Here is a 24,392-nt window from a genome sequence, read left to right on the forward strand (position 1 = left end):
AGCCAGCGCACTGTTACCACTAGAATGCACATACAATGTGAGTGATGTTTCGTATAGATCAAATCACGACATGTCATGTTCTGAAAAGTCAATTCAACTCTTTTGGTGGTGGATAGGAAAAGGTCGCTCGCACATATTTGGTGAGCCAGGGTCCGAGATCGCAGGGTTGATGGAGGGGCAAGCTACAGTAGCACCTGCCAAAATACTTTGTACCACAATACTATGGATGAAGAGGAATGGTTTCCCCAACCCCCACTATGACGAGCCGAACCGAATGGTTGGGTCGTCCCTGCCAGCTGGCGCTCGTCTGCCCAACCACCTGCCACCAACTGCTCCCCGCTTGGGTCCTCCTTCTTCTCCTCGGCCTCCTTCCTACAACAATACGACTACACAACCATCACCATAAGATCAATAACTCGCACCAGCCCTCATCCTCATCCTCTTCCCAAATCTCCACAATAACAATGGGCACATCACCCCCAGGACCACTCCCACCAGGGAAAGCACACTGTTCCCCCACCCATACCCCAGCCCCGCGTACATACTCGGCGCGAACAGCGGAAACGCAAACGCCGTCATGCTTCTGAGGAACTGCGTCGCCGCCAGCGCGCTGCCCGTGTGCTCAGGCCACGCATCGATTATGTACGCCTGCATGGGAAGTCCCAACAGTTGGCTCCCAAACATGTACACGAACGCGCCCAGGTCCACGGCCGCCCACTGCACGCGGTACTGCGCCGTCCAACCGTAGAGGAGAAGGCCCGCAGGCGCAACGAGGGCTCCTGGCAGCATCAGTGGCAGGCGGAACTCAGGAATGTGCTCGCGCTGCTGCTCGCCAGCGCCGCCGCCGTCGTTGGCGCCCCGCTTCAGCATCCGCAGGAAGAACCTGTCCATAAGAGGTCCGCCGACCTGCGACCCGACTATCTCCCCCAACGCACACGAGATATAGTGCAGGCCGCTGGTCTCGACAGTCTCGCTGTACTGCTCGACCCACACGGTGGCGAAACGCGAGAGCACCACATAGAGGAGGCCATAGTTGTATGCCTGCATCGCCCCGATCATCTGGAGGCTTGGATGGAAGGCCAGGAGCCGCAACGGGCGGGTGAGAGCCTGTCTGAGCACCTGGGCCAATGGCTTCTTGTCGTCCAGGCGCTCGTATGCCGTGCGGTAGTCGGTGTTGCCCGTATCTCGACGGAGCTTCTCGGCGCGCCTCTGCAGGATCACGGGAGCGAAAGTCTCCCGGACCGTGGTCCATGTAACGGCTGTCATGAGGACTTGGAAGATGGATGTCGCCCTAGAATGTTCCTGAGTTAGGGCTGTAGGGCTTGCCTTGATAGTGCTGAAGGGCCCGCGCTTACCAGAACATCCATCTCCAGCTGGCTCTTCCCGCCATGTAACCACCCACGATAGGACCTGTCGGTCGTTGATGAGAGACGCCATACAGACAACTTGTCGATAGGGACAAGATATACTAACCAACCGCAGAACCGAGGACAGAAATAGTCAGGTAAATCCTCAACCCTCTTCCCCTTTCCTCAGTTGTCCAAATATCTCCCAGCACACCGCCACCAAGCGCATAGATGGCGCTCGCCCCAAATCCCGCCATGAACCGCGCACTGATCAGCAACCCCTTCGTATTGGCAAACCCACACACAATGTTCCAAAGAATGAACCACCCGTTGGAGGCATGCAAGACCCGCTTGCGCCCGTAAACCTCTGACAACGGACCGATGATCAGTGGGCCAAATGCCGTTGCCAGCAGATACACAGATAGTGCCATGGCCGACTCAGCTGCCGTCATGTCCAGCTCCTTCTGGATCGTGGTGAGCGCCGGTGCCATAATGGTCGATACCATGATGCGGTTGAAGCCCGATGCGGAGAGCGAGTCGGTCACTACCCACTTGCGGCGCGCTGGCCAGTCCTTGGGGTTTTCGCTGTCGAAGGGCTGCCTAAACTCGACAAGGAAGGGGTCGTCATTGGCTTTGGTGATGGTGGCGTCTCTACCTGTGTGTACTGTAGACTTCATCTCCACGTCGTGAGAGGGTGGCGTTCCTGATTCCACAGCCATTATCGGGCCCACGGTCTGCGTGTGGGTAGCCATGGTCTTTGGTCTCATTTACGCGGCTTTTCTCAAGTTTGAGTGGAGGCGAGGCGGCTGAGCATAGCAGCACAGCAACGGTGGTGTCGATTATCATCGAACCTTTATATTCGCCGTGCTCAAGGCCTTTTCTTAAACTGCCTGTCTGTCTGTCGTATAGCCCAAGCTAGTGCTTGCTCGCCAGACGAGCAATCCGAGCGGCGATAAATCGGGGGACATAAATAGCCAGCACTTATCAGATTTCTTGTTGAGTCATAATCTCACTGACGTAAATTATCAGAGATACTTGACAGGATGTTACTTATGGGATTCCTGGCGATGGGCGAAGGATCGCTCACATTGGCGGTGTGACGGCCGAGACTGTCTCGGCGCTCGGCTTCGGCGCTGGGCCTGGTACATATCAGCTGTGTCTGTCGACAGTAAACGAAGCACCCATTGACTTCACTTCATGATTTGAGTTCTCATATAGCCGTCAATACAAGGGAACCCTTTTTGCAGAACTGAGGAAACACCACTGGTGGCTGCAAGTGCTTTGTGCTGCTCTGGCCAGGAAGTGGGGGACATGGGCCATCATGCCCACTGCTATGTGTATCAGTGCCATCACGATTGAGAAGCAGCCTTCTTGTAGATTTACAAGCTGTGATTCCCATGATACGAAACCTGTTGGTCGAGAGAATGGGGGAAATGCCGAGTCTTTTCATTTCTTTTGTGGGTTGAAGAAATTCTTTTTCATACACTCTTCCCACTTCAAGAAAACTCCAGGTTTCTAACTTTCTCCATTTCGTATGTTCAATAAATACTGGAATGACAAAACAACTCCTTCTCATATATCCCAGAATGACAGATGCGCACTGCTCAGAAATGCAGTCAGTCTTTGTAGGACACCACACTCGTTATCCATGATGTTGGCTTGCGGTTAAATAAGCACTTTTTCTTTTCATTAATCAGGACTACCAGAGCGTTCACATTTGGGCTCCGCTTGCCATAGATGTACATTACATACATGGGAAGATTCCAAGCACTGACTAATGAGTTTCCTTTTAACACACTTAGGTCAAGTAATCAAATATTTGCCTATGTGAGATGACCTTCAATGTGGCGGAACAAGAGGGATCAAATACTGGGGGAGGAATTGGTCTACTTTAGCTCGCCTTTTCCCAGCTTGAATGGGTGGTTCAAGAAGTGTGAATGGTCCAAGTGGTCCTTTGAAGTATAACAACAGACGTGAATTGACTTGGGGAGTCATGGAAAAAGTTTATCAGAATGTGAATGATTGTATCACTTTTATCGATTGCAGTGCAGGTCACTTTCACAGACATGGCCAGTACTATAAAACACTGCAGACTTTTCTTTCTCCTTCTTTCCCAAATCGAAAATCAACCTATCCTATCCCTCCCACTGAAACACAAATTAACAGGTGAGTACATCTTCTACCTCTCTAAAAGTTGCTAGACCAAAACCTCCTGGCATCATCCACTCACTCTACAAGGTAATTACTCATCAAGTCGATACAGCACTCTCACGCGAAGTCCATTCCTACAACAAAGAAAGAACAGCAACCACCTGCAACGATGCATTTCTTCCACATAATCATCGTCGCCAACCTGACAGCCTTGGCTGCTGCCGAGTCCTTCTGCTGCATCCCAGGTTGCTGGGGCTGCAGCACTCAGACCTGTGGCGCTGGTATCGGCAATTGCGATTCCAATGCTTGGGTGCGATTTCCCCCCCTTTCTTTTTTAATTACCTCTCCTTACTTCAATGCCCAAACTTCCACTCAAAGGGCTTGCAAGGCTAACCAATTTCTATCTTTCTTCATAGCAATTCGTCTGCTGCGCTGATGAGAAGCTTGCTGTCCATGGCGTTCTGCTGAACCAGACCTCCAAGGCTGTCGACATGCCCAAGGAGTAGAGGCAAGGAAGGAAGGGGCTTCGCAGGATTTCCAATTAGTTTGGTACACGAACTGACTGTGATCAAAAAATAATTTGGGATTTGGTGGAAGGGTTAGTGGGAGACAGTCTCGTATTGACACAACCTCGCATCCTAGCCATGGTAGAGACGAGAGACATCAATACACACAAACAAACACCAACGCTGCATGATAATGTGAAAACATGTTATATATCTGTTGAACCCCTGATTATGTCAAACTATCCCCAGCCCCCCCCCCCCCCAACCTCCCCTTCCGTCAAATTATAAAAAAAACAAAAAACGTTGACCTCTGAGCAGTTGATGATCACTCTATCTACTAAGTAAGTATGAAGGTATTTGAGTAGTCTCGATGAAACTTTTTTCTCTTCTAAAAAAGACAAAAGAAACTCAGGTCAGTTGATAACCATCAACTCATAGAGTTAATCTCCAGATACCCCTAGGTCTCAAGCCCAGATACTTGTCATAGTTGTGCATTGCGCGAAAGTATGCACCTGCAATATTGTCTGGACGGGTAATTCCAACACGAACGGGCTTCGAGAGTCCCATGCCTCTTTATCACGTTAGGAGATGGCTTTTACCCCAGTCTTGTGATCCACTTCGACCACGAGGAAGACTGGCTGGCCCTGCTGACGGGGCAGATGGTCGTGAGGCGAGCGGTAGCGGTATGAAGTTTCTGCTGTGCGCGGCTGCGCGGCTTCTTCTTGCCACTCTCTTTTGCGGATGCAACAGCAGCTTCAGCTGAGATTCCAAACGCAAACCCAATATCTTTGAGGTCTGCCTCAATTGGTTTGAAGCGAGGTAGATCGATCTCGTCGCCAGTCTCCCAGTCCTCGAAGCAAAGGTTGATGAAGGCTTGGAGCTGATCACCAGTCACAGCCTCCTGGGGCCGTAATTTCTGCCTAGCAGCACCAATCACCATTTACAGGGATGCATTGTGAGCGTCGGTGAGACTGGCTGAGGTGATACATTTCTCTGTGTGCCTGTTCAGCTGGGTAGCAGGGCCAGCTGGGTGGGCAGCATGGTTGGACTGTAGTATGAGCTGCTACCAGTCATAAATGTCAGTACTGAAGTACACAAGAGGGTTTATCAAAGATTTCGAGCAGATCAGCGTACATCAGGTTCATGCAGTGTAATATTAGGAAAATAACAACTCTGCGCTCAGCACCTTGAACACGATCTGCACTTGTGAGCTGAAGGAGCCTTGGTTTGTCGACATTAGCACCGTATCTGCTCGAGTAAATAGTTTGTTCTTATAATTTACTAAGCTATGATTTATATAGACTAATGATGGCGAGTTGTTCGAGTCTCAATTTGTTGTGTTTGATGAGTCCTTTGATGACGATTATGAGAATGTCCAGCATCCTTTTGATATAGCGGGACTTCGACACTTCGGCGAATTCGACCTCGCTATGCGGAACCTGGAAAAAAAAAGGATAGACCTGATGATGAGGGCTTGGTGTCCGTTCCAGATTCGACCGTACTCCAGTCCTCACAGGCTATTCTCATTCGATGAGACTCAAGATTGCTCGTCGTGCCAGATAAAGTCGTCGACGTAAAATACATAGTGATACTGTACAAAACCGTCCTCCCCGAGGTCATTGTAGGAGTCAGCTCCCTAATGTCGAACTTAGGAGTCGGATCTCTCGTTTCCCTGCCAGAAGTGTGGGAACTCAAGCCTCGAAGGCGAAGCACATCCCCAACCGCCCTGACACCTGATGATTAGACTAGCCAGCTTCCCGCATTATTCAAGCCTCAGGGGTTTTGTTCTCATCAATATTTTGGACCCGAACTTCATCACTTTCTCCCTCAGTCTTCTTCTGCACATCAGTTGTTGAATCTACACCCTGCGGAGACTTTTCAATCCTGTTGAAGCCAAGCGTCAGTCCGGTCAAGAGGGCGACGCCCGCAAATCCAATGGCCATCGCCCAGGCAGCTCGTAGCCCATCCAGATAGCATTCACGTATAGCTAACAGTTGATCGCCAACAAAGACTCGTCCGAGATCGGTAGCGCCGGTTGAAATGATTGTCATGCGGCTGACATCGGGAAGGCGTTCAGCGGCAGTGGCCAGTAGGCGATTGAGGAGGACGGACTGGGCTGCGGCTACGGATAGTGCACCCGAGAGCAGCTGGAAGACTGTTGTAGAGAACTATTGTCAGCATTTTCTGTAGAATTTTGGCGTATAGTCAGTCGCTTCAGATAATTGCAGTGTACGTGTGTAGCAATATCTGCATGATGACAATTGGATCTCACTTACAAAGAACGGTAGACATCGACGTGGCCAGGTCTTCTGGCTTGGAGAAAGCCTGAACAACTGTGAGGGGAATCTGCTGGCAGATACCGTTACCAAATCCAACGACGAACTGGAAGCCGATATAATCTCCAGCGTAGGAGTCCACCTTCAGGGTATAGAGCAGACCAGCGCCAATGGTGGTGAAACTTGCCCCAACGAAGAGGTATATTTGGTAAAACCGAAACTTGGTGAAAAGAATTCCGCTGATGACGACGAAGACAGCTATTCGGATGTTGGCGTTTGAGCAACAAGGACTGATTATGGGGGAGGGATGACTTACATGCTGAGACAATGAGTGGAAGGACTTGAATGCCACTTAAAGTCGGGCTAGAGCCCTTGACAGATTGGAAGTATAAGGGTAGGTTATAGATCATCGAGAAGTTAGCGCAGCTCAGCCTATCTCTCACTGATTAGCTGACATTATCCAAGGCGATGCATCGTGATCAGCGGGCCTACTGACAGGAACATGAAGGCCGAGCCACCAGCGACATGGCGCTGTGCAAGAATTCGTAGCATGATGGACGCCCGCTGATCGAGGATCCATTGCACCACGCCAAAGGCAATGGCGAGCAGGATACTGCCAACAAGTGTGCCAACCACATCTGCGTCGCCCCAAGATTTCGATACGCCGCCCCATTCGAGAGCAAGGAAGTAACAGACGATGGATGCAACTGCCAAAGTTGTACCCAGTAGATCCAGCTGCAGGAGCCTTTCTTTGATACTTGCCTGCGGAAGGGGCGCAGTGGGCTTGGGGAACAAAGCGAAGAAAACGAGGGTTGCGACGCCGCCGACGGGAAGGTTGATGTAGAAGCTGTTGAAAGAATGAGAGAAGTAGTAAGTACTGGATACATGTAGCAGGATATTGAACAGGCGTCTCAAGAATGTATGGATACCATGAGCAACGAAGAAGAGAGGGGGCCTACCAGAATCGCCACGACACCTCTCCGGTAAAGGCTCCTCCAACGAGAGGACCGGCCACGCTCGCGATGCTAAATGCCGCACCGATACCGCCAATAAATGCAGGAGTTTTTGAGGGCGGCACGAGATGGGAAATAATGACATAGGTGCCGATTGTAACTCCTGCACCTCCGCAGCCAGTGATGAGACGACCTGCAATGAGCATGTGGCTATTCTGCGCAACGCCTGCCAACAATGGATTGTCAGTTGTATTGCTTCCTTGTTCGTCGTGGGAACGACTGCACGAACCGCAAATGAGACTTCCAAGCTCGAATGTAAATACCGACGCGATGTATGCAACCTTGATCGGATGGTATTTGTAGATCTTCCCCCAAGGCGACTGGAAGACCGCCAAGGTTAGGAAGAAGGCCGAACTATACCACCCGACTTCGTTCAGACTATGGAATTCCTGCGTGATCTTTGGGATTGCAGTTGCGACGATGGTCTAAGCAGGTCTTTCTGTGAGCAGGTCGTTTCAAAGAAGCAAAATATTGATCGGATACTGTAAATGATGATGTGACGTACCATATCCAGTGGGACCTAGACCGAACATTTTTCAGCGTCAGAATCAAGCCTCTGTGAGCCTAGGATGCAATGGAAACCCACAAGAAACATAGTCAGAAGTGTCGCGATGTAGACAAGCCACAGCTTCCATCCCTGGGCGTACTCCGACGTCGACTCATCGGTCGAATCATTGTTACTGGCCTTCTCTCTCTTGGAGATGTCCTTTTCCTCTAGCGAGACGGCGGCTGATGGAACAGCAGCCGAAGAGTCGGGGCTAGTTGCGTCCGCGCTCGTTCGCATCTTGGCTTCATCTGACGACATTCTGGAAGCTGTCGGCGGAAATTCGGATAATAACGATTAAACAAAGAGAGGGAGTAAAGATTCTTTTGCTTCGGCAGAGCTTTGGCAGCATTACAGAGATATAGAACAAACAACTAGAGCAAACTATCTACCTTGACCATCACAGGGTTTGCTTTGCGTACGAGCAGCGTGCAATCCTCCGAGCGAGCCGTGGCCTCTACAATTCGACTCTGTACGACTATTACATAGAGAGAGAAAAAGAAAGAAGAAGAAAAAAAGGGAAGATGCCGCAGTGCAACATGACCGAATCTGGGTGCCAGGCGACACGGCACTTCATGGCCCCCATTTGGCTGAGAAGGCACTGGTGCCTGGATCGGCACTCGAGGCACTCTGGGGTGCGGACTACGCACAAGTAGATAAAATCCCCCTCGTGTCAAAGTGGTTGGACATCTCTCAGCAGACCGACTCACTTTGACGAGGCTGCCGGCATCTTGATCGGCGGATCATGTGTGGGGCAGAGTTGGTCGGAGAGGCTCATCTTCGTGTCGGCGAGGTCGGTGCACCGAGCCGCATGCACCGAGCCACGCTTACGAGCTGCGCCGACCCCACCCAGATACGGCTCTTCTCTTCAAGTATGCAGTCATCAGTGAACCTTTCTTTCTTCTTCCACGGACATGTGTTGAGTACTGTCTACTTCTCAATTCTTTGGGAACGAGAGAGTGACGTTGTCAACACGCCATGCAGGAAGGGACTTTCCATTCTAGGCAGTGCTGAACCAGCGGCACCAATATCCGAGACATGTTGGCCGGCGTTGCACATGGCGAAGCTGCAGTGTACTTCAGGAGAACCAATCAGACTAGAATGCTGCGTAGAGTTGGTTCTTTCAGCTTTCTCTTGGCCAACTCCCTTTGTGGACAACAAGAATAAAGGCTCCCTATGATTACCATCCCCCTGTGGCTTTTCATCCTCTTCCTCAATTTTCCACCCCGCTCCTACTGTCAGCACAACCTGGCTAAACTCATCGACCCAAGTTCAGCCCACAGCTTAAGTCACACTCAACCTACCCTCATCTTCAACATGGCTCAACAGCATCCGAATCTCCCCCTGCCTGACTACTTCTCCAAGTTTGCCAGCAATTATGTTCGTCAGACGGGTCACACGACCCTCAACATTCTTGCCGACGTCATCACGTCCAATGTCCAGACGTCTGCCAATCCTATTGGCCCGGACTCGGTCGTGCACGACACGGCCGCTGGGCCCGGCATAGGCGCCGCGGCCCTCGTCGCCAGGCTCCCCAAGGAGCAGCTGCCAAAGGAGATTCTGGTCTCAGACAATGTCGCCATGATGGTGTCGGCCGCGCGCGAGTCCCTTGTCGCCTCCCCGCTGCCCCACGTCGATTGCAAGGAGCTCGACTCGCAGGACCTGTCGTCGGTGCCTGACAATTACTTCACCCACTCCATCGACAACTTCAGCATCTTCACCTTTGTCCGCCCCGGTGACGCCGTCCGTGAGACTTACCGCACCCTGCGCCCTGGCGGCCTCGCTGTCGTCACCTGCTGGCGCCGCTTCGCGCCCATGTTCATCGTCCATGCCGCTCAGAAGAAGATCCGCCCGGACCTACCACTCATGTCTACACCAAGCCCTGAGTTCTACCAAGAGGGCGTACTGCAGAAAGTGGTCGAGGAGAGCGGCTTCGCCAAGGACAAGATAACAGTGACCGATAAGGTCTTGGTCGTCGACGACGAGGAAAACATTGCTGGCCTTACTTCGCTCATGTCGGGCCCCATGATGGCCAAGGCGCGCGAGGGCTACACGGAGGAAGAGGAGTCTAGGTGGGTTGGGGCTGTTGCTCAGTCCGTGAAGGAAGAGGTACAGCAGTTTGGCGGCATCAGGTTTGAGGCCTACATCCTCTTGGCTACCAAGTAGAGCAGCTTGAGCGTATCTGCTCATGAACAGGGAGGGTGAGAGAAATTTTGACTGAGTGCTACCGTGTGTTAACTAGTATCTGCCCCTGATCTGCTCCAAGTGCCTCGTTCTTCCTCGTGTGGATGCGGCGGCATCACCATCCACAGATGGCGGGGCCGCCAGTGCTTACGGAGAAGTGGCAGCTCAGAAAGGCAAACATCCTGATAGTACAAACGCAGATCATTTCAAAATGGCACGCACAGGTGAAGTAAATCACGTATCACAATGCATAGCAATATGTTGACTAGATCCTCCGACAATGCCAACGGTAAAATTTCCACAGCTGGGCGGATACTTCAACTATGTACACATCCCGACGGTCGGCATCGGTGACACCGAGGATCGGGATCAAAAAGACAATCCTCGAATCACCTCCATTCAGCCTCCAAGGTTCAATTCTTATCGGCTGATATACTCCCTACATACATGCAATTGGTGTATGCTCAAGTGCTTCAGATCCTTCCCTCGCACAATCATCCATAATGGCCAGCAAACAAGAGAGCAAGTACTGGATGGAGAGCGAAGGCGAGCGTAAGCGCCTAGCCAGCAATCATTTCATCGCCAAAGATGCCATGGGCGGCAAGCTCGTTCGGGCGCCCGTGGACTTCTCCCGGCCAGTGAAGATTCTAGATAGTGGAACTGCCGATGGTAAGTAATAGCTAAGCTACATCTGTTACTCTTACACCCTTACATGGAGTGAGATCCCTCTGCTGAGGCATCTAGGAACTTGGCTTCTGGATCTCGCCTCATCACTGCCGCCTCTCTCGGCCGGTACCCACGAATTCGTAGGCACGGATCTCAACCCGACACCTTTCCCACAATCGGTTCCCTCAAACGTGACGTTTACCGTCCAAGACATCAAGAAACCATGGCCCGAGTCCCAACATGGCCAGTTCGACCTCGTTCATCAACGCCTAACCCTTCTTGGTGCTGGCCCCAACCCTTCTGCCTCCATCTCTCACCTCTACGCCCTAGTCAAACCCGGCGGCTGGGTTCAGATCAGCGAAGGAACCATGGACTTCCCGCCCGACATTGTGAATAAAGAGCGGACGCCTGCATATAGTGACATGCTCCAGCTGATGCGCAGTGTTGCGGGAGTGGTCGGCGCCGAGTGGCACCTTGGCAGATCACTCAAGGGCTTGTTAGAGGAGGCGGGTTTTACGGATGTTGGCGAGGAAGATGTGATGCTGAACATGGGTCGAACCAATAAGGATCCAGAGCTGGCAAAGGAGGGCGCAGAAAGCTGTGGTGTTGCAGTACAGGGCTTGTCCAAATTCGCGAAAAGTAAGCTTTCGGCTTCCCTACATTTATTTTCCGTTGCACTTCTCGAGGAACTCAGATGGCCGTGGGTATGAGGCCTTTGCTGAGGAACTGGCTTCACAGACTTTCCACCCGAGAAACAGCCGCTTCCCTCTGAAAGATACGAGACACTACCGGCGGACCTGGAGAAGGAACTCACGGAGAAAGGGGCGGTGTACCCATTGAGAGTGGTATGGGGCCGGAAACCAGAGTGAGGCTCCGGCGCCGCTCGAAAGATTGCTCGGTAACCGGGAGCCAGGTGAACTAGAGAGAAATTACTCTTTGATGTATGAAGATTAAAGTAGAGATCAAGACACAGACGCCCCTAGAAAGACCCTAAAGCCATTGACGGACTTAAAGAAGACGATGTTGTCATTTGATCACGGAAAATCCATAAGCACCCACGCAATGATCACGCCTCTTTTATACCCTACTTGATCCATAAGAAGTACTTGATAAATAGAGACTTCGCGAACCTAGATGTGGACTCAAATGAAAATCATGGGTAGCTGGTATTCTCTATAGAAAATACGAACCCAATACGCTCAATCCTATGCCTTTACTATTCAGGTGATTCGTACTCTGATTACGCCTTCCGCTTGACCAAGATGACCTGTTCCATGTTGGGGCCAGTCTTCTCATCCTTGACCCAGTTCTTTGGCCTCTCAGTCTGCCCGGCTGGAAATCTGAACTCATACTCGATCAACAACAGACAAAGCACCAGCTTGATCTGCGCACTGGCGTACCACCGCCCCGGGCACGCCTGCCGGCCCGTTCCAAACCACGAGTCACCCGCAGTGACGGAGCTGAAGAAATTGGCGGCATCTATCTCGCTGGCCTCTTCCCGGTCTGTGCTAGGATCAGAATAGAAGCGCATTGGCCGGAACTCTAGAGGCGAGTCGTACAGTGTAGGATCACGGGAGCGGGCGTCGGAGGCTGCGCAGATGTGCGTGCCTGCTGGGATGGTAAAGCCATTTGAGAGGGGAATCGGGGAGAGCACCAACCGCTGAAAGGAGACGATCCCGGCAGAGTTGGTGCGGCCGCTCTCCTTGAGGAAGCTCTCCATCTTGCGCAGCCTTAGCAACGAGCTTTCGGTCCAGCCGTTGGTACCGATTTCTCTGACTGCCTCCTCGCGCAGCTCTTCCATCGATCCAGGGTGGGCGCAGAGGTCATACAGGGCGTGTATAGCTGTGATAGCGCTCGAGTGCATCGCAGCAACAATGAGAAAGAGGATCTTCATGACGATTGCCTCTGGTTCCGCATCATGGCCCTTGGCAGACTCAGAGAGCCATTGCACAAAGTCCTGCGGCTGGCCCTCGTCGAGCTCTGCAGACTTCATGTCCATATTTTGCCGCTGTCGCGCCCGAATGACCGGAGCCAGGAGCTCCGTTACTTGTGCAATGTCAGAGCGCAGTCTCCGGCCGCATGGCAGCGTATACCGAGCTATGGGACGCAGGGTGGGCGAAATTGTTCTCATTTTCATGCAGAAGACGGCCACGGAAGCGGTGAAGCCCATGATGGTCTTGAGCCATATCGGGTCGCGGGAGATGAGGGGGTCGTCGATCACTCGGCGTGAGGTGATTTGGCCAATGGCAGCGAAAATGACGGAAGATGCTTTGACGGGGGTGAATTCTATGAAGACAGGTTCGTCAAAAATTGCTTCCCGTCTTGTCACAAGTGGTTGCGATCTTGATGGACGCGGGAGAGTGAGAATAGATACCTTTTGAGTCACAGCTTCCAAGGGCATTCTCCAATGCTATATCTGCCTCTTCTTTCATCTGCGGTAACAAATTCCCTATAGTCATTTCTGTCAGTATATCAACACATTGCGGCCGTGCAAGACAAGTTGCGTACCCAGATTCTTTGTCAGTTGAAACCTGACAATGTTGCGGTGAATGTCCGTTCCGCGAACGGCATCTAGCTTGGTATATTTGCCCATAAATCTATCAAGAAGCTCCTCTTTGAAGCTAAGCTGAGTATCTGGTAGATTCTTCAACTCCTCGATAAACTTGTCGGGGACAACGAGTCGCTCATTGTCGCATGTCTGGATCACGTATGGCGTGTCTTTGTGCTGTTCGTGATTTCCCAAGTCAGCACTTAAGCAATAGACAGAAATGCCTACCCCTCTACAATCATAATGCATAGAGGAGATCTGCAGGAAGTTTCACTGATCAAACCTTTGCGTAGCCTTGCTCCAGCAGTTGTTGTCCTCCGGCGAGGAACTCATCTTTGGCAGCCTGCGTCCGAAGGCCCAAAAAGCCTGGGTCGATTCCAACCCGCGAGACTCCAGCAAACCTTCTTCGCCACAATATCCGCCCACGCAGCCAGATCAGCAAGAGCCCGCCTCCAAAAATAACAAAAATTGAGATGCTATTTGGTGCCATATTGCATAGCCACGTGTGTAATCTTTTGCTATCATACAAGTCCGCCAAGCACAACGAGTGTCCCTAACAGTATGATACGCAATCAAACTGGACCAGGCAGCATTTTAACAGGCAGTAAAAGCTTTTCCACCTTCAATATTCACCTTGTACAAATTTCAATCCCTGAAGGATCAGCCTGAGCATCTGAGGGGATTTCACGTGTGCCTCACTGAGCCATTGAAGAACTAGCCCCCACGGGCAACCATCATGTTCCAGCCTTCCACCCTGTCGCTGACCACTGTACAAGGACCCCCCAGTGCCCCTCGGCACTCTCAGCATCGGCAGGCTTTGCCATCGGTGAACAGGCTATACCTGTCGGAGTTTTGATAATCAAGGGTTGCACAATGCCGACGCCCGATATTGGTCTGAGCTGATCATCCAACCACCCTCTCGCCGCGTCCATTTCGGAATCCTGTTTGCTCGGGTCGTCCCATGCTGGTGCTCTATTGGTCTTCAATAATAGCTGCTATTAGCTTTCTAAGCATGTAGCTTATAAGGGATACAAAAAAGTTGTTAAAAAGGATAAAATGCTTATAAAGTATATAAAACAGTTAGCGGTATCATAAAGCTTGATTTAGCAATAATCTGTATTGTATTTTTATCTAATAATTATGAATATCTTTTATTATTAAATGAATAATATCATTATTCTACTTACGAGTTCATTATGTATGATTAAGCAAACTAATGTTGTATCGAGGTAGTAATTATGTAACCCTACTTCTATATATTTCTCGAGGTCCTGTACGCCTTCTGAGCTTTTTGTATCTCTCCTGAACTTTCTGTACTCTCCGCCAACTTTTTATATCCTCAATGAGCTGAAACGCCAGCTTTTGCTGTATTGACAGAAAATATTCATTATAATCCCTAAGACTGCTTTCAAAATCATCCATCACTTCTCACTCAAAGCGATCAAATATCTCGGATTTCCATTTCATCATAGCAAAAGCAGTACCTCTCCGTGCAACAGTCAATATCGCCAACACCAGTCAACATAATGGTCTTCAGAGTCTACCTGCTCGCCGTCAAGGCCCCTGGCGTTTCCCTTGACGAGTTCAAGAATCAGTGGGACCATCATCACCTCAACATGCTGAAGGAGATCGCCGGCGACGCCTACCCTCAAACCCACTACCACCACTATCCGACGCAGGCTACAGGCCCGGCAGATACAAAATACGATGGCATCGGGTATCTTGAGTTCAAGGACAAGGCGGCATTTCTGAGGCTGAAAGAAATTACGGGGACTCCCGAGAACAAGGCTCGGCTCGAGGCGCATGACAAGACATTTTTGGACGTCGACAAGATTCAGATGTACATTGTAGATGACGAGCAATCTTAATGCACGACGTTTGTAGTTGGTCATCAGGTGACGAAACTGTGCCTCTTAGCTAGACAGCAACCATTTGTTCACCACAATCATGGTAAATCAACGATACATTCTGAAATATCTAGGTAGATACATGAGAGCATTTGAGCAGACGCATCCAGCAACCAAAGTTCCTCCACACAGTGTGCAGTAGTCTTTCTTCGGAGCCCTTTGTCGGCTCCGATGTTGTACTCGCTGGCCTCCAAGTCTTGATCGGCCGGGTGATTAGCTGAATCTAGGATCGAGGGTCCCCGGCAAAGTACTGGTTCGTCAGGGATCTGTGGTATGGCGTGGGGTTCTGTGTCGACAGCTTTGTGGTTGACCCCATATTCTCCATAGGAATGCGATGACCAGAGTCTGATTCGATGTCGACCGAATACTCCACCTCGCGCTGGATGCCGACCTTCGATTCGCTCTTTGAGCTGCCGAGACGCACCCACGATGGGAAGCGCGAATTCTTGAAGGGGGTGCTGGAGTCTGCGGACATCTTGGAGTTCTTGGCGGAACGATTTGTGGAGAAACTGATGAGTCGGATGAATGGGATGTTGAAGATGCGCTGGGCTGCCGGTTGCATCACAGGGAGACATGCGTTGATGATTCCGAGGGTGATCTCAAGCCCAGACCACAGAGCATCTTCGACTATGGTTTCGGTGAAGTTCAACTGGGACGCAGGCTTGGAAAACTCCACCACCTCGTATGTTCGCCATGCCGTAGCGAAACAGACACTGGCCCATGTGTTAGGTCACCAAGCAGAACGGCACCACCACGTTTGGAAGACTTACAAAATACCCAGGCCAAAGACAAAGCTAATGGCAATCTTCTTGCGCGTGCTCATTTGCAGAGTCCACAGCATGGGCATCGGAAGAATCAGGATGCTGAGATCGAGGGCGAGGTTGAAGATGGAGCTGAGAAGGAATTTTAGTGAGAGGTTGCTGCAGTGCTTGGTCACTTCCGGACCGAGCTCCCAGTTGTACTCGAAAGGGCGGCAGGTGGCCAACAAGGCGATTGTGCAAGCAACCAGGTAGGCCACGGTTGCCGCCTCACAGACGTAGACGGCGAAGCGGAACTTCCTGATGGCGAAGACTTGGTGGATGAAATCTAGGATGGAGAGGCGGACAAATGAGTTGGCCCAGCATTGCAAGAGCCAGCCCACGAAAAATGCCTAGAAGACGCTCAGCGGAAGTTGGGTCGAGGAGACGCGAGGAAGGTCAGATTACCTTGCGGGTCACAAGCAGCCCAGTAAGAGGCACTCGAACGAGAGGGTAGCCGATACCACCACGAGTGGCCGCTGAGTGAGGAGGTCAGTGTCACAAGGACGAAGAACAAAGAGCAGCCCAATTCCTATATATCGAGTCTCACCTAGCCAGCACATTGCAACATAGCCCGTCCCAAACACAGCGGCAATCAAGATGGTATAGTCAGAGAGCCGCCAAGAAACTTTCTTGATGTGCCTCGCCCAGATTCTGAGGCCGATTGCGGCCAGCCCCAGAATATAGAACGCGGTCACGGGCGCAACCAGGAGAACGGCTCTGGGGTGCATGGGAGCCGTAGAGGGGTCTATCCAGCCCCCTGGTGGTGGTGAAGTACCGCTCATGGTTAAAGCAGCTGAAATGTGTGAAGATTAAATACAGACGCAGACAGCTACACACAAGATGAGAGAACTTTTGTGAGTGAATGGGAAGGGAAAATCTTCAACGAAGCCAGCAAAATCTGTCTAGAAGGGTATAAATACTCAGCGAGATGGAAGAATACGGATCTAAAGCATCTCAGGACGCTGTGGCGCATCGAAGGAAGGCGGGGTTTCAAGCCCTTGAACGGTCCTTTCGTATTGTATGGAAACTAATGTTCCCCGGCCTACACATGATGAATAAGTTGTCACTCGATTTGGAAGTAACAGGCTGAAGGAGCTGGTGAGTGCTTCACACCCATACATCACAGTTGCGTGACATGCAGAGCCTAGCAGCGAATAGCGGGCTGTTGATTCAAAAGGGTGGGCAGCCGGAGACTTTTTCGTCTCCCAGGAGGGGGGGCCAATGCATGCTAATCCAACGGGATGACTGCACATGTGTGCAGCTAGAAGTACAACTATCTGTGCCTGTACCAAAAGAGGGTTGAAGGTTATCGGCGCACCTATCGACGTACACGCGCCCCTGCAAACGACAAAGTGTTAGAATAGACCAAGTCAGCGCTGCTCCCAAAATCAACATGTGTAGTCATTATCTACCGAGATATTTTTTTCACCCGTAACGTTGAGTATATACAGTTAATTACGTAGTACAAACATGTCTCAGGCCGCCCTCCTACCAGCGTATGCGCCGAGAGACAAGTCAGCAGCCACGCCATGCAACTCGCCACGGATGAGGGGTGAGTACATACAGGACAAATACAAGAGATGTAAGCCGGTACAGCTCACTCCGCACGGGGCAACCGCTCAGCGTGCAAGCCACGCTTCCGTGTACAAGTGTTAAGTAGTATTTTCCCTGACAATGACCGCTGTAACCCTACCTCGGTCTCGCCTTGGATGATGTGACTTTCGGCGAGGTCGGTCAACAAGGCTCGGCGACAGACAAACACACTTATGCTCCCATCCTAGGTCTCCCACGACGGTTCCAGCATGAGGAGACATGAATGATAAAAAGATTGAACCGAGCGCCAGGCCCCCAATGCTCAGCTCTACCAGAAATCGCTTTTTGCCCAACAACCAACGACAACACAATTGCCACCCTCCCGCTGATCACTAACGACACTGTATAGATGCATGTCCACTTTTTATGGTTTGCCCATCTTGTTCTGCCGCAGTGTAACCTGCTCATCAGCCCGCTGATTTCTTCATCCCCCCTTAATTATCTTTCCACCGCACTTGTGTCACATTCCCTTTCTTCACCATGACACTGACAAGGCCCCCTACCGAGGTGGCCATCATTGGAGGAGGCCTGGCCGTAAGTACTGCGGCGCCCACTGTGCTCAACCGCGTGGCGCTGACACTGCTTAACAGGGCTTGACTCTTGCGCTCGCGCTGCATCGGCTCAAGATATCGTCCACAGTCTATGAAGCACGCTCTGAGGATCACAATCCGGGCGGAGGGCTCATGCTCTCGCCAAATGCTTTGCGCGCCCTCGACAGTATTGGAGTGTATGAGCGTCTACGCGACAAGGCGCTGGAGTTTGACAAGCTTTACTTCAAGAACGACAGGGATGAGACGACAGACATCTACTATTTTGGCTCCAAGGCCATGTACGGCTATCAGGCTCTCCGTATTATGCGTAAGGACCTTCTAGGCGAGCTATTGGCCATATTGCGGGAACGCAGTATCCCAGTCCATTTCAACAGTGCGTTGGCCACTGTCAACTCTGACAGCCCTGACAACGACGTCGAGTTCACCTTCACCAATGGCCAAACCGCTTCAGCCTCACTCTTGGTTGGCGCTGACGGCATTCACTCGACGGTGCGTTCAACCTTTTTGCCCGAGGTGAAGACCAAGTATGCAGGCATCCTGGGCATCAACTGCGTTGTACAGCGGTCACAGCTCCGTATACCCGACGATTACGGCTTGCCCGCAATCGCCATGGGCAAGCCAGGAGGGTTTCTGCTTGTCCCACAGAAGCCCGATGGCTCTGAGCTCTATGTCGGGGCGCAGCGGATGTTTACAGAGCTTGATGATGCTGGCTGGAATGATCTACGCAAAGATAAACAGAAGCTCTATAAAATGATCCATGAAAATCAGGCTGATTGGCCGGATATTGTACAATCAGCGCTTGAGGCCATGCCTGTAGATAGGATGGGGTTTTGGGCCTTTTACAGCCTTCCGCCGTTGTCGTCTTGGCTCTCTGAATCAAAAAACATCATTTTAGTCGGTGATGCAGCTCACGCTATACCACCTACGGTCGGTCAGGGGGCTAACCAGGCCATAGAGGATGTTTATGCCCTAGCATTGCTTCTCTCAAAGCTGTCGCCTGAGGTTCCCCTGGACAACGGCGCTGCGCTATGGCAGTTCTATCGCCAGGAGCGCGTCCAAAAGATCCTTGACCTAACGCAGCAGATGAACGCAAAACGGCTGCCTGCTTCAGAAAAGGCCAAGCTGCCTCCGGGTGCTATCTGGACCGATTCGTCGTCGACACGCGGAGATGGGGGCGAGCTGCGTTGGTTGTACAACCCAGATCTGTCCGAAGAGGTTGAGAGGTGGGCACAGGAGCTCAAGCAAAAGGCTGCCTTGCAGGCTTAGAATGGCACAGTGGGAAAGGCAGCAACGACAAAAATTACACAGCGATGTCAGGGAATACAATTTGGCTATGCTTGCCAAGTGCTCACCATGCCGCCCAATGATACATAATATGTGAGAGACCAACTTTCATAACACGAATGCTACCTATTCTGGTATGTTGGCTGACTGTGCAGCGCAGTGTTACCCAACAATAATCAATGCATGACGAGAATGCCCTGAATGCGGCCGAAGTTGCATTTTGGCCCCCATCTGAAAGGAAGTCGAAAGTTAAGTCCCTTTTAGAGACAGTTAGAACCTGGAGGTGACGGGCCCAGGTGTTTGCATGGTGCCATTCTTCCTCGTCGTATTTCGTGCCGCCAATGATACCTCCAGGTCTCCAGACTGTGACATCTCGATAGCCCGTGGCAGCGTGCGTGATGCTGTTGTCTAGAACATAAAACGGAACCCCGCATTGTACTACTCATCATATTCATCATCTTCTTCTTCTTCTCCCGATTCTATGACAATGTTAACATTGGCTGGGAGCCGAGCCTCTAACTCGCCGACGAACGTGCCGCCCACAAGCATGCGAAAGAAACGAATTGCCTGCGACAATTGCCATTTCTCAAAGGTAAGCTATGACGAAAGCTTTTATGAAAGCATTACCACAATTTACAGTTGATTGACAGACGCACCAGGTCCGCTGCACGGGCGAAAGTTCAGGGTGCCAGCGCTGTGAGCGCGGCCGTAAGACATGCCACTACAGCGAGTCCAATATGGGCCGCAATCTCGCAGGTGGCGTGAGCAAGCAGCGCAAGCCCAGTCCTCACATGGCTCTGCGCGCATTCGCTACGACTGGTCTTCCGCAACAACGGCAGTCTCATGACTGGAGTTCAACCAGCCCATATGAGAGCATCAACAGCAGCGACCTTCAAAATGACCAGCAGCAGGCGCCACTGTCAGCCACGGCAGGAGATAAAGCAAGCTCAAATCATCCCGCAGATGACTTCATGAGTGTATGGGATGAGCCCAGTAGCCCCCAGCAACAAGAACAGCAGCAGCAGCAGCAGTTCAAATCAATACTAGACAGCACTGGCAGCGAGCTAGATAGCCTGAGCTTCGACCCGCTCATCTCGACGTTTGATGACACTGAATTTTCCGACATTGACGACGACGGGCACTTTGAAGTCGATGAGTATTCTCTTGATGTGGGCTTCCCTCGCTTTGTCGCACAATCATCGCGCCCTTCTGAGACAGTGTCTCAAGAACACACTCAACCTCAACAAAAGCAGCTCCAACTTCAAACAACACAGCTGTTCAACACGCCTTCATCATCAACATCACAGACGTATCAGGACTCGAGTTATGGACTCAGCCAGACAGCTGGCACGCCAAGCTCACCAATAGATGGCATCCGGTACTGGACTACGCAGCTTGAGGAGCTCTTTCGCACATCACAAAAGCCCCCCGTCCCGCTTGATGGGATGCTGCATCATAGCTCGCAGTTATTGCCACGCTCTATGAAGGCTCTGCGGTCTCTACATTCCGCAGATGTCTCGTCATCCGCCCCCAGTCTCCTACTCATTCTCATGTGCCTCACCGAAATAGTCACCCTATTTGAGCAGTGCGTCCCGTCTATGCTAGCGGGCCGCTCCACCGCGGGCGCGAGCGATCTCTCTCTCCGACTCGGCGAGTTCCAGGTCGACCGCAAGGCTCAGCATGCTCTACAGATGCACGTTGTGAGCAAGGAGCTGTCGAGCATGTTGCAGGTGTCCAAGCTGATCAAGCAGACACTACGTCGGCCGGAATGGGGTAACATCTCCAAGCGTACCCATGACCTCTTACTAGAGGACCTACGGGTGCGGACAGTAACGTTGGTCTACCAGATGAAGCAGACAAGGGGTGCATCAAAGATATTGATATCATAGCACGTGAGTTCGTGTCCTCGGGTGGTCAAAAGCGTACTTGTGACGGGCTCATTTCAGCTTGTACATGTTGCATACAGCTATTACGGCCAGAGCCACCATCACCATCATGACAAGCATACCCTCGCTATCATCCCGCCATTATTCACCGGATTGGAGCAATCCATGAGCGGAGTAATCCAAGCCCAGAATAGCCCATGAGTGGAACCTGGCCGGAGGGCTATAAGAGAAGAATGTCACGGTCCCGATTTGGGTAGCTGCTCACCCTCGGTATACTCGTCGATGGAGTGGATGGTTCATAGCGGTCTGCCTTTTCTCTGTCCGATCAGCTCCCTCGCCATGACAGACACCACCAGCTAGCAGAGCAGTCATTAGGGGAATGATCTAAGTAGTTGATATTCTCATTGCAAATGGGTGTTGATAGGGATGGGGAAAATGAGTTATATTTACCCTAATCCTGTCTTCTGACAGGTTGTGAATTTCCTTCGGAGCCTTTAGACAGCCACTTAGAATATCTTGCTTTTCTTCTTTAGATTCAATCTCAATACTGTCTATGCTAATGCTACGCGTGACCTTCCATCTGGTCTGCGACAACAGGAGAGGAAGAAAGGGCTACGGAGTCGTGAGCCTGCTGCAGCCAGCGAGTTGGCTGACGTTACACCCACCTGGCTGCCAGTTGACCCACAGCTGGCAGCAACCGCAACCCAAACTAGTAACACTACCATCCATAAGGCCCAAGAGGGCAAAGGTCCCATAATCTCAGTAAGCGGCTTTACACCACCTTTTCGCCAGCCACATATTACATTCCATAGCCCACTGCACCTTCGCATGAGTGGTGCGGCAAGCGGACATGAAGTTCGCTCTCGTATTCTAGACTGGGTGGAATTCTTGAATGAAACGTGACCCCAACCTGCAACAGACCAGTCTCATCGAAGGCTCATTGCAGCTTTGCCCGACCGAACACGACTCTATCGGGATCTCGGTCCGGAGCCGCCAAGGCATCATCCCTCTCAAGGTCAGACTCAGTCGGTTTTTTCCGGTAAGGGAATCCCGCCCGACGTGCTTGGTGAAATAGAGGCTGGACAGCTTGAGGCGAAAGAAACAACGAGTAGTTTCGGACCACGGTTATGACGCGGCGTTTGCCATCTGTCAGTTACCTCCTGGTTCCATAATAGACGTAAGACGTTCGAAGACTGAGGTATGGGACGGAAACGGCGCATGAGACAGGCGGCTTCTACCACCGAATTTACGTGCCATGTATCTACAAGTACTAAGTATTGATCTCTGAATACTGAACAAGTATTATTGAGTCCACATCTTCGAGACTCTCTCTCTCTCTCTCTCTCTCTCTCTCAGTACGAATGAGAGCCCCTTGGCAAGACTTTCTCAGCAGGACTTCGCGCCAGAGGCTCACACTTCAGTAGGAGATGGGGAGAATGAATCCACAACTCATCATCCCAGGGCCAGTTCATGCCCTCGTCGCCAGCGTTGCTGTCACCGCTCTCTCCCACTTTCTCCCCTTGCCCTGTTGTGGCCTCCAAGGCTATGTGCCAGTTTTCCAAAATCTCGACAACAACACTTCGTAAGATCAACTCCGCCAAATACTTGCCTAGGCAGGTCCGTGGGCCGAACCCAAAGCGCCAGTAGCGGTAACGTAGATCACGCCCACTCTTCTGCCGTTCCAGCCAACGCTCTGGGCGAAATCTGTCTCGATCCGGCCCCCAGAAAGGGTCACGAATGTTGAGTGCATACGAGTCAATAACAAAGTTGGTCCCGGCGGGGATCTCGAAGCCGTCGAGAATGCGTGGGCTTGTGCATGACTGCGGAACGGAGAAGGCAGCAAGGGGCCGCAAGCGTGCCGCCTCCAAAATGCAGGCTCCGAGAAGAGTCGGCGTTGTTGTCCATGATGATAGGAGGTAAGTGTCCCGCGTCGCTTTGTCAGAGCAGTGCCCGCGCACCTCATCCCCGAGTGCTTTTTGCACATCGGGATGAGCTGCAAGAAAGACAAGTGTCCAAGATAGGCCACCCATAGTAACATCAATATTGGCAAATAGTATCTCATCGAGAGTTTGAAGAAGCTGCTCCCGCGTCATCTCGCCGTATTCGACAGCCCTGTACATAGCTATGACGGGAGCAGTGCTTGCTCCAGGACCTTTGAGAGCATGGGTGTGTGCGCGGTCATTCCACAGGGCCCAGCGGTCTTTGAAGTCGTGAAGAGCTCGGATCGCGGGCAGAGGAAGAAATCGCGAAAATGCAAACCGCGTGATCCCACCGCCAATGACACTCTTGAATAAATCTTCTCGCAGCGGGATCAAGTTTAGTAGCTCTCTCTCCAGGTCCTCGGTCAATGATCCATAAACGACCTTTGCGACAAAACGGAATGGTAGAAGCTTGAGGTCTCGCACAGGGTGTAGGTTCCCTTGCTGACCAAAGACTTTATTTTCTTTTTGAAGTTGGCGCATAAACTTGCCAGTAAACTTTTGCACGTCTGTAGCATATTGGCGCATTGACGTATGGAGGAACGGTGCCTCCACGCCGGACCTGACGGTGCTCCATGGCTGTCTACTGATCAGCCCGAGGCATGAGCCAAGCAGAAGATCCATGAGATAGCCGCTATCGTTTGCGTGGGCTTTTGTGTGGTTGTGTGAATCTCGGAATACCGCTTCGACGTGGGCAGGCTTGGTGAGGACTCTTGCGAGACGAGGAGGTCAGCACTTTGCTTGGTATTCACTTTGCACGGTGACAGACTCACACTTCTCCCCTCATCCCAGACCATAAGCGATACAGGCCGCCATACTCGCATTCCCACTTGACGCTGTTTGCACGTCCCCGCAGAAACTTTTCAACATTCCCTTGACCGTTAGGGAAAATGTACGGGAGAGACGGCAGGCTCGTCGCATTCTCTATATGCTTAATAGGATAACACTGTAATAGGATGATCTGAGCAGAGCATAGCTGTTAGTTGAGCCGAAGATGCGCCAAGGGGTGAACATAAAGGATACGGTACATTAACCACACGGGATATCAGGGCCCCCAAACCTGCCCGTATGGATTGGATTTGTAATAAAACAATGGCGAAAAGTGTGGCTCCAGTGAGGATTGACGCGAGAGCCGCACTGTCAAAGGGCAGGACCAAC

At 51.5% G+C, this 24,392-nt stretch overlaps 9 protein-coding genes across 9 annotated transcripts; 4 read left to right on the top strand and 5 right to left on the bottom strand.

Annotated features, from left to right (window-relative positions):
• Window positions 1-408: 408 nt before the first annotated feature.
• M406DRAFT_252510 (MFS general substrate transporter) lies at window positions 409-2,023 on the bottom strand (the record flags this gene model as incomplete). The annotated part of the gene is made up of 3 exons (XM_040916851.1): window positions 409-1,291; window positions 1,356-1,410; window positions 1,474-2,023. The coding sequence occupies 3 exons, from the start codon at window positions 2,021-2,023 to the stop codon at window positions 409-411; spliced, it is 1,488 nt and encodes a 495-aa protein (XP_040778940.1).
• A 3,746-nt stretch (window positions 2,024-5,769) lies between these two features.
• Window positions 5,770-8,076, bottom strand: M406DRAFT_253651 (putative gliotoxin efflux pump; the record flags this gene model as incomplete). The annotated part of the gene is made up of 8 exons (XM_040916914.1): window positions 5,770-6,158; window positions 6,280-6,537; window positions 6,596-6,711; window positions 6,776-7,126; window positions 7,239-7,458; window positions 7,522-7,717; window positions 7,798-7,812; window positions 7,879-8,076. 8 exons carry the CDS (start codon window positions 8,074-8,076, stop codon window positions 5,770-5,772), a joined length of 1,743 nt encoding a protein of 580 aa, XP_040778941.1.
• Window positions 8,077-9,050: 974 nt separating this feature from the next.
• Window positions 9,051-10,287, top strand: M406DRAFT_355793 (S-adenosyl-L-methionine-dependent methyltransferase). The gene has a single exon (XM_040923259.1). The coding sequence runs from the start codon at window positions 9,154-9,156 to the stop codon at window positions 10,000-10,002; it is 849 nt and encodes a 282-aa protein (XP_040778942.1). The 5' UTR covers window positions 9,051-9,153; the 3' UTR covers window positions 10,003-10,287.
• A 259-nt stretch (window positions 10,288-10,546) lies between these two features.
• Window positions 10,547-11,844, top strand: M406DRAFT_355797 (S-adenosyl-L-methionine-dependent methyltransferase). Its single transcript, XM_040923260.1, has 3 exons — window positions 10,547-10,689; window positions 10,765-11,325; window positions 11,425-11,844. The coding sequence occupies exons 1-3, from the start codon at window positions 10,554-10,556 to the stop codon at window positions 11,553-11,555; spliced, it is 828 nt and encodes a 275-aa protein (XP_040778943.1). The 5' UTR covers window positions 10,547-10,553; the 3' UTR covers window positions 11,556-11,844.
• An 88-nt stretch (window positions 11,845-11,932) lies between these two features.
• Window positions 11,933-13,562, bottom strand: M406DRAFT_31240 (uncharacterized protein; the record flags this gene model as incomplete). Its single annotated transcript, XM_040919319.1, has 4 exons — window positions 11,933-12,972; window positions 13,061-13,135; window positions 13,195-13,411; window positions 13,518-13,562. Coding segments are annotated over 4 exons (1,377 nt in total), but the record flags the coding sequence as incomplete, so codon positions are not given.
• A 997-nt stretch (window positions 13,563-14,559) lies between these two features.
• M406DRAFT_321812 (uncharacterized protein) lies at window positions 14,560-16,894 on the bottom strand. Its single transcript, XM_040919555.1, has 4 exons — window positions 16,489-16,894; window positions 16,347-16,417; window positions 15,912-16,291; window positions 14,560-15,854 (listed from the first exon to the last, which is right to left on the bottom strand). Exons 1-4 carry the CDS (start codon window positions 16,667-16,669, stop codon window positions 15,365-15,367), a joined length of 1,122 nt encoding a protein of 373 aa, XP_040778945.1. The 5' UTR covers window positions 16,670-16,894; the 3' UTR covers window positions 14,560-15,364.
• Window positions 16,895-17,838: 944 nt separating this feature from the next.
• M406DRAFT_355801 (uncharacterized protein) lies at window positions 17,839-20,097 on the top strand. The gene is made up of 4 exons (XM_040923261.1): window positions 17,839-18,068; window positions 18,125-19,462; window positions 19,530-19,961; window positions 20,029-20,097. Exons 1-2 carry the CDS (start codon window positions 18,015-18,017, stop codon window positions 19,349-19,351), a joined length of 1,281 nt encoding a protein of 426 aa, XP_040778946.1. The 5' UTR covers window positions 17,839-18,014; the 3' UTR covers window positions 19,352-19,462; window positions 19,530-19,961; window positions 20,029-20,097.
• A 958-nt stretch (window positions 20,098-21,055) lies between these two features.
• M406DRAFT_355802 (uncharacterized protein) lies at window positions 21,056-21,813 on the top strand. The gene has a single exon (XM_040923262.1). It carries the CDS (start codon window positions 21,061-21,063, stop codon window positions 21,256-21,258), a length of 198 nt encoding a protein of 65 aa, XP_040778947.1. The 5' UTR covers window positions 21,056-21,060; the 3' UTR covers window positions 21,259-21,813.
• A 794-nt stretch (window positions 21,814-22,607) lies between these two features.
• On the bottom strand, window positions 22,608-24,192 carry M406DRAFT_252732 (cytochrome P450; the record flags this gene model as incomplete). The annotated part of the gene is made up of 2 exons (XM_040916860.1): window positions 22,608-23,946; window positions 24,008-24,192. Coding segments are annotated over 2 exons (1,524 nt in total), but the record flags the coding sequence as incomplete, so codon positions are not given.
• Between the last annotated feature and the right edge of the window lie 200 nt (window positions 24,193-24,392).

The sequence above is a fragment of the Cryphonectria parasitica genome (assembly GCF_011745365.1).
Source record: "Cryphonectria parasitica EP155 unplaced genomic scaffold M406scaffold_3, whole genome shotgun sequence".
Taxonomy (NCBI): Eukaryota; Fungi; Ascomycota; class Sordariomycetes; order Diaporthales; family Cryphonectriaceae; genus Cryphonectria; species Cryphonectria parasitica.

Excerpts from the sequence above, each read along its gene's own strand:
- M406DRAFT_355793 (XM_040923259.1), top strand. The coding sequence starts at position 9,154 with ATGGCTCAACAGCATCCGAATCTCCCCCTGCCTGACTACTTCTCCAAG.
- M406DRAFT_355797 (XM_040923260.1), top strand. The coding sequence starts at position 10,554 with ATGGAGAGCGAAGGCGAGCGTAAGCGCCTAGCCAGCAATCATTTCATC. Across the intron at positions 10,690-10,764 it reads AGATAGTGGAACTGCCGATG|GAACTTGGCTTCTGGATCTC; the intron begins GTAAGTAATAGC and ends TGAGGCATCTAG. Across the intron at positions 11,326-11,424 it reads CTTGTCCAAATTCGCGAAAA|ACTTTCCACCCGAGAAACAG; the intron begins GTAAGCTTTCGG and ends CTGGCTTCACAG.
- M406DRAFT_321812 (XM_040919555.1), bottom strand. The coding sequence starts at position 16,669 with ATGCACCCCAGAGCCGTTCTCCTGGTTGCGCCCGTGACCGCGTTCTAT. Across the intron at positions 16,292-16,346 it reads GGCTGCTTGTGACCCGCAAG|GCATTTTTCGTGGGCTGGCT; the intron begins GTAATCTGACCT and ends AGCGTCTTCTAG. Across the intron at positions 15,855-15,911 it reads GTCTTTGGCCTGGGTATTTT|TGTCTGTTTCGCTACGGCAT; the intron begins GTAAGTCTTCCA and ends CACATGGGCCAG.
- M406DRAFT_355801 (XM_040923261.1), top strand. The coding sequence starts at position 18,015 with ATGACACTGACAAGGCCCCCTACCGAGGTGGCCATCATTGGAGGAGGC. Across the intron at positions 18,069-18,124 it reads TCATTGGAGGAGGCCTGGCC|GGCTTGACTCTTGCGCTCGC; the intron begins GTAAGTACTGCG and ends ACTGCTTAACAG.
- M406DRAFT_355802 (XM_040923262.1), top strand. The coding sequence starts at position 21,061 with ATGCACGTTGTGAGCAAGGAGCTGTCGAGCATGTTGCAGGTGTCCAAG.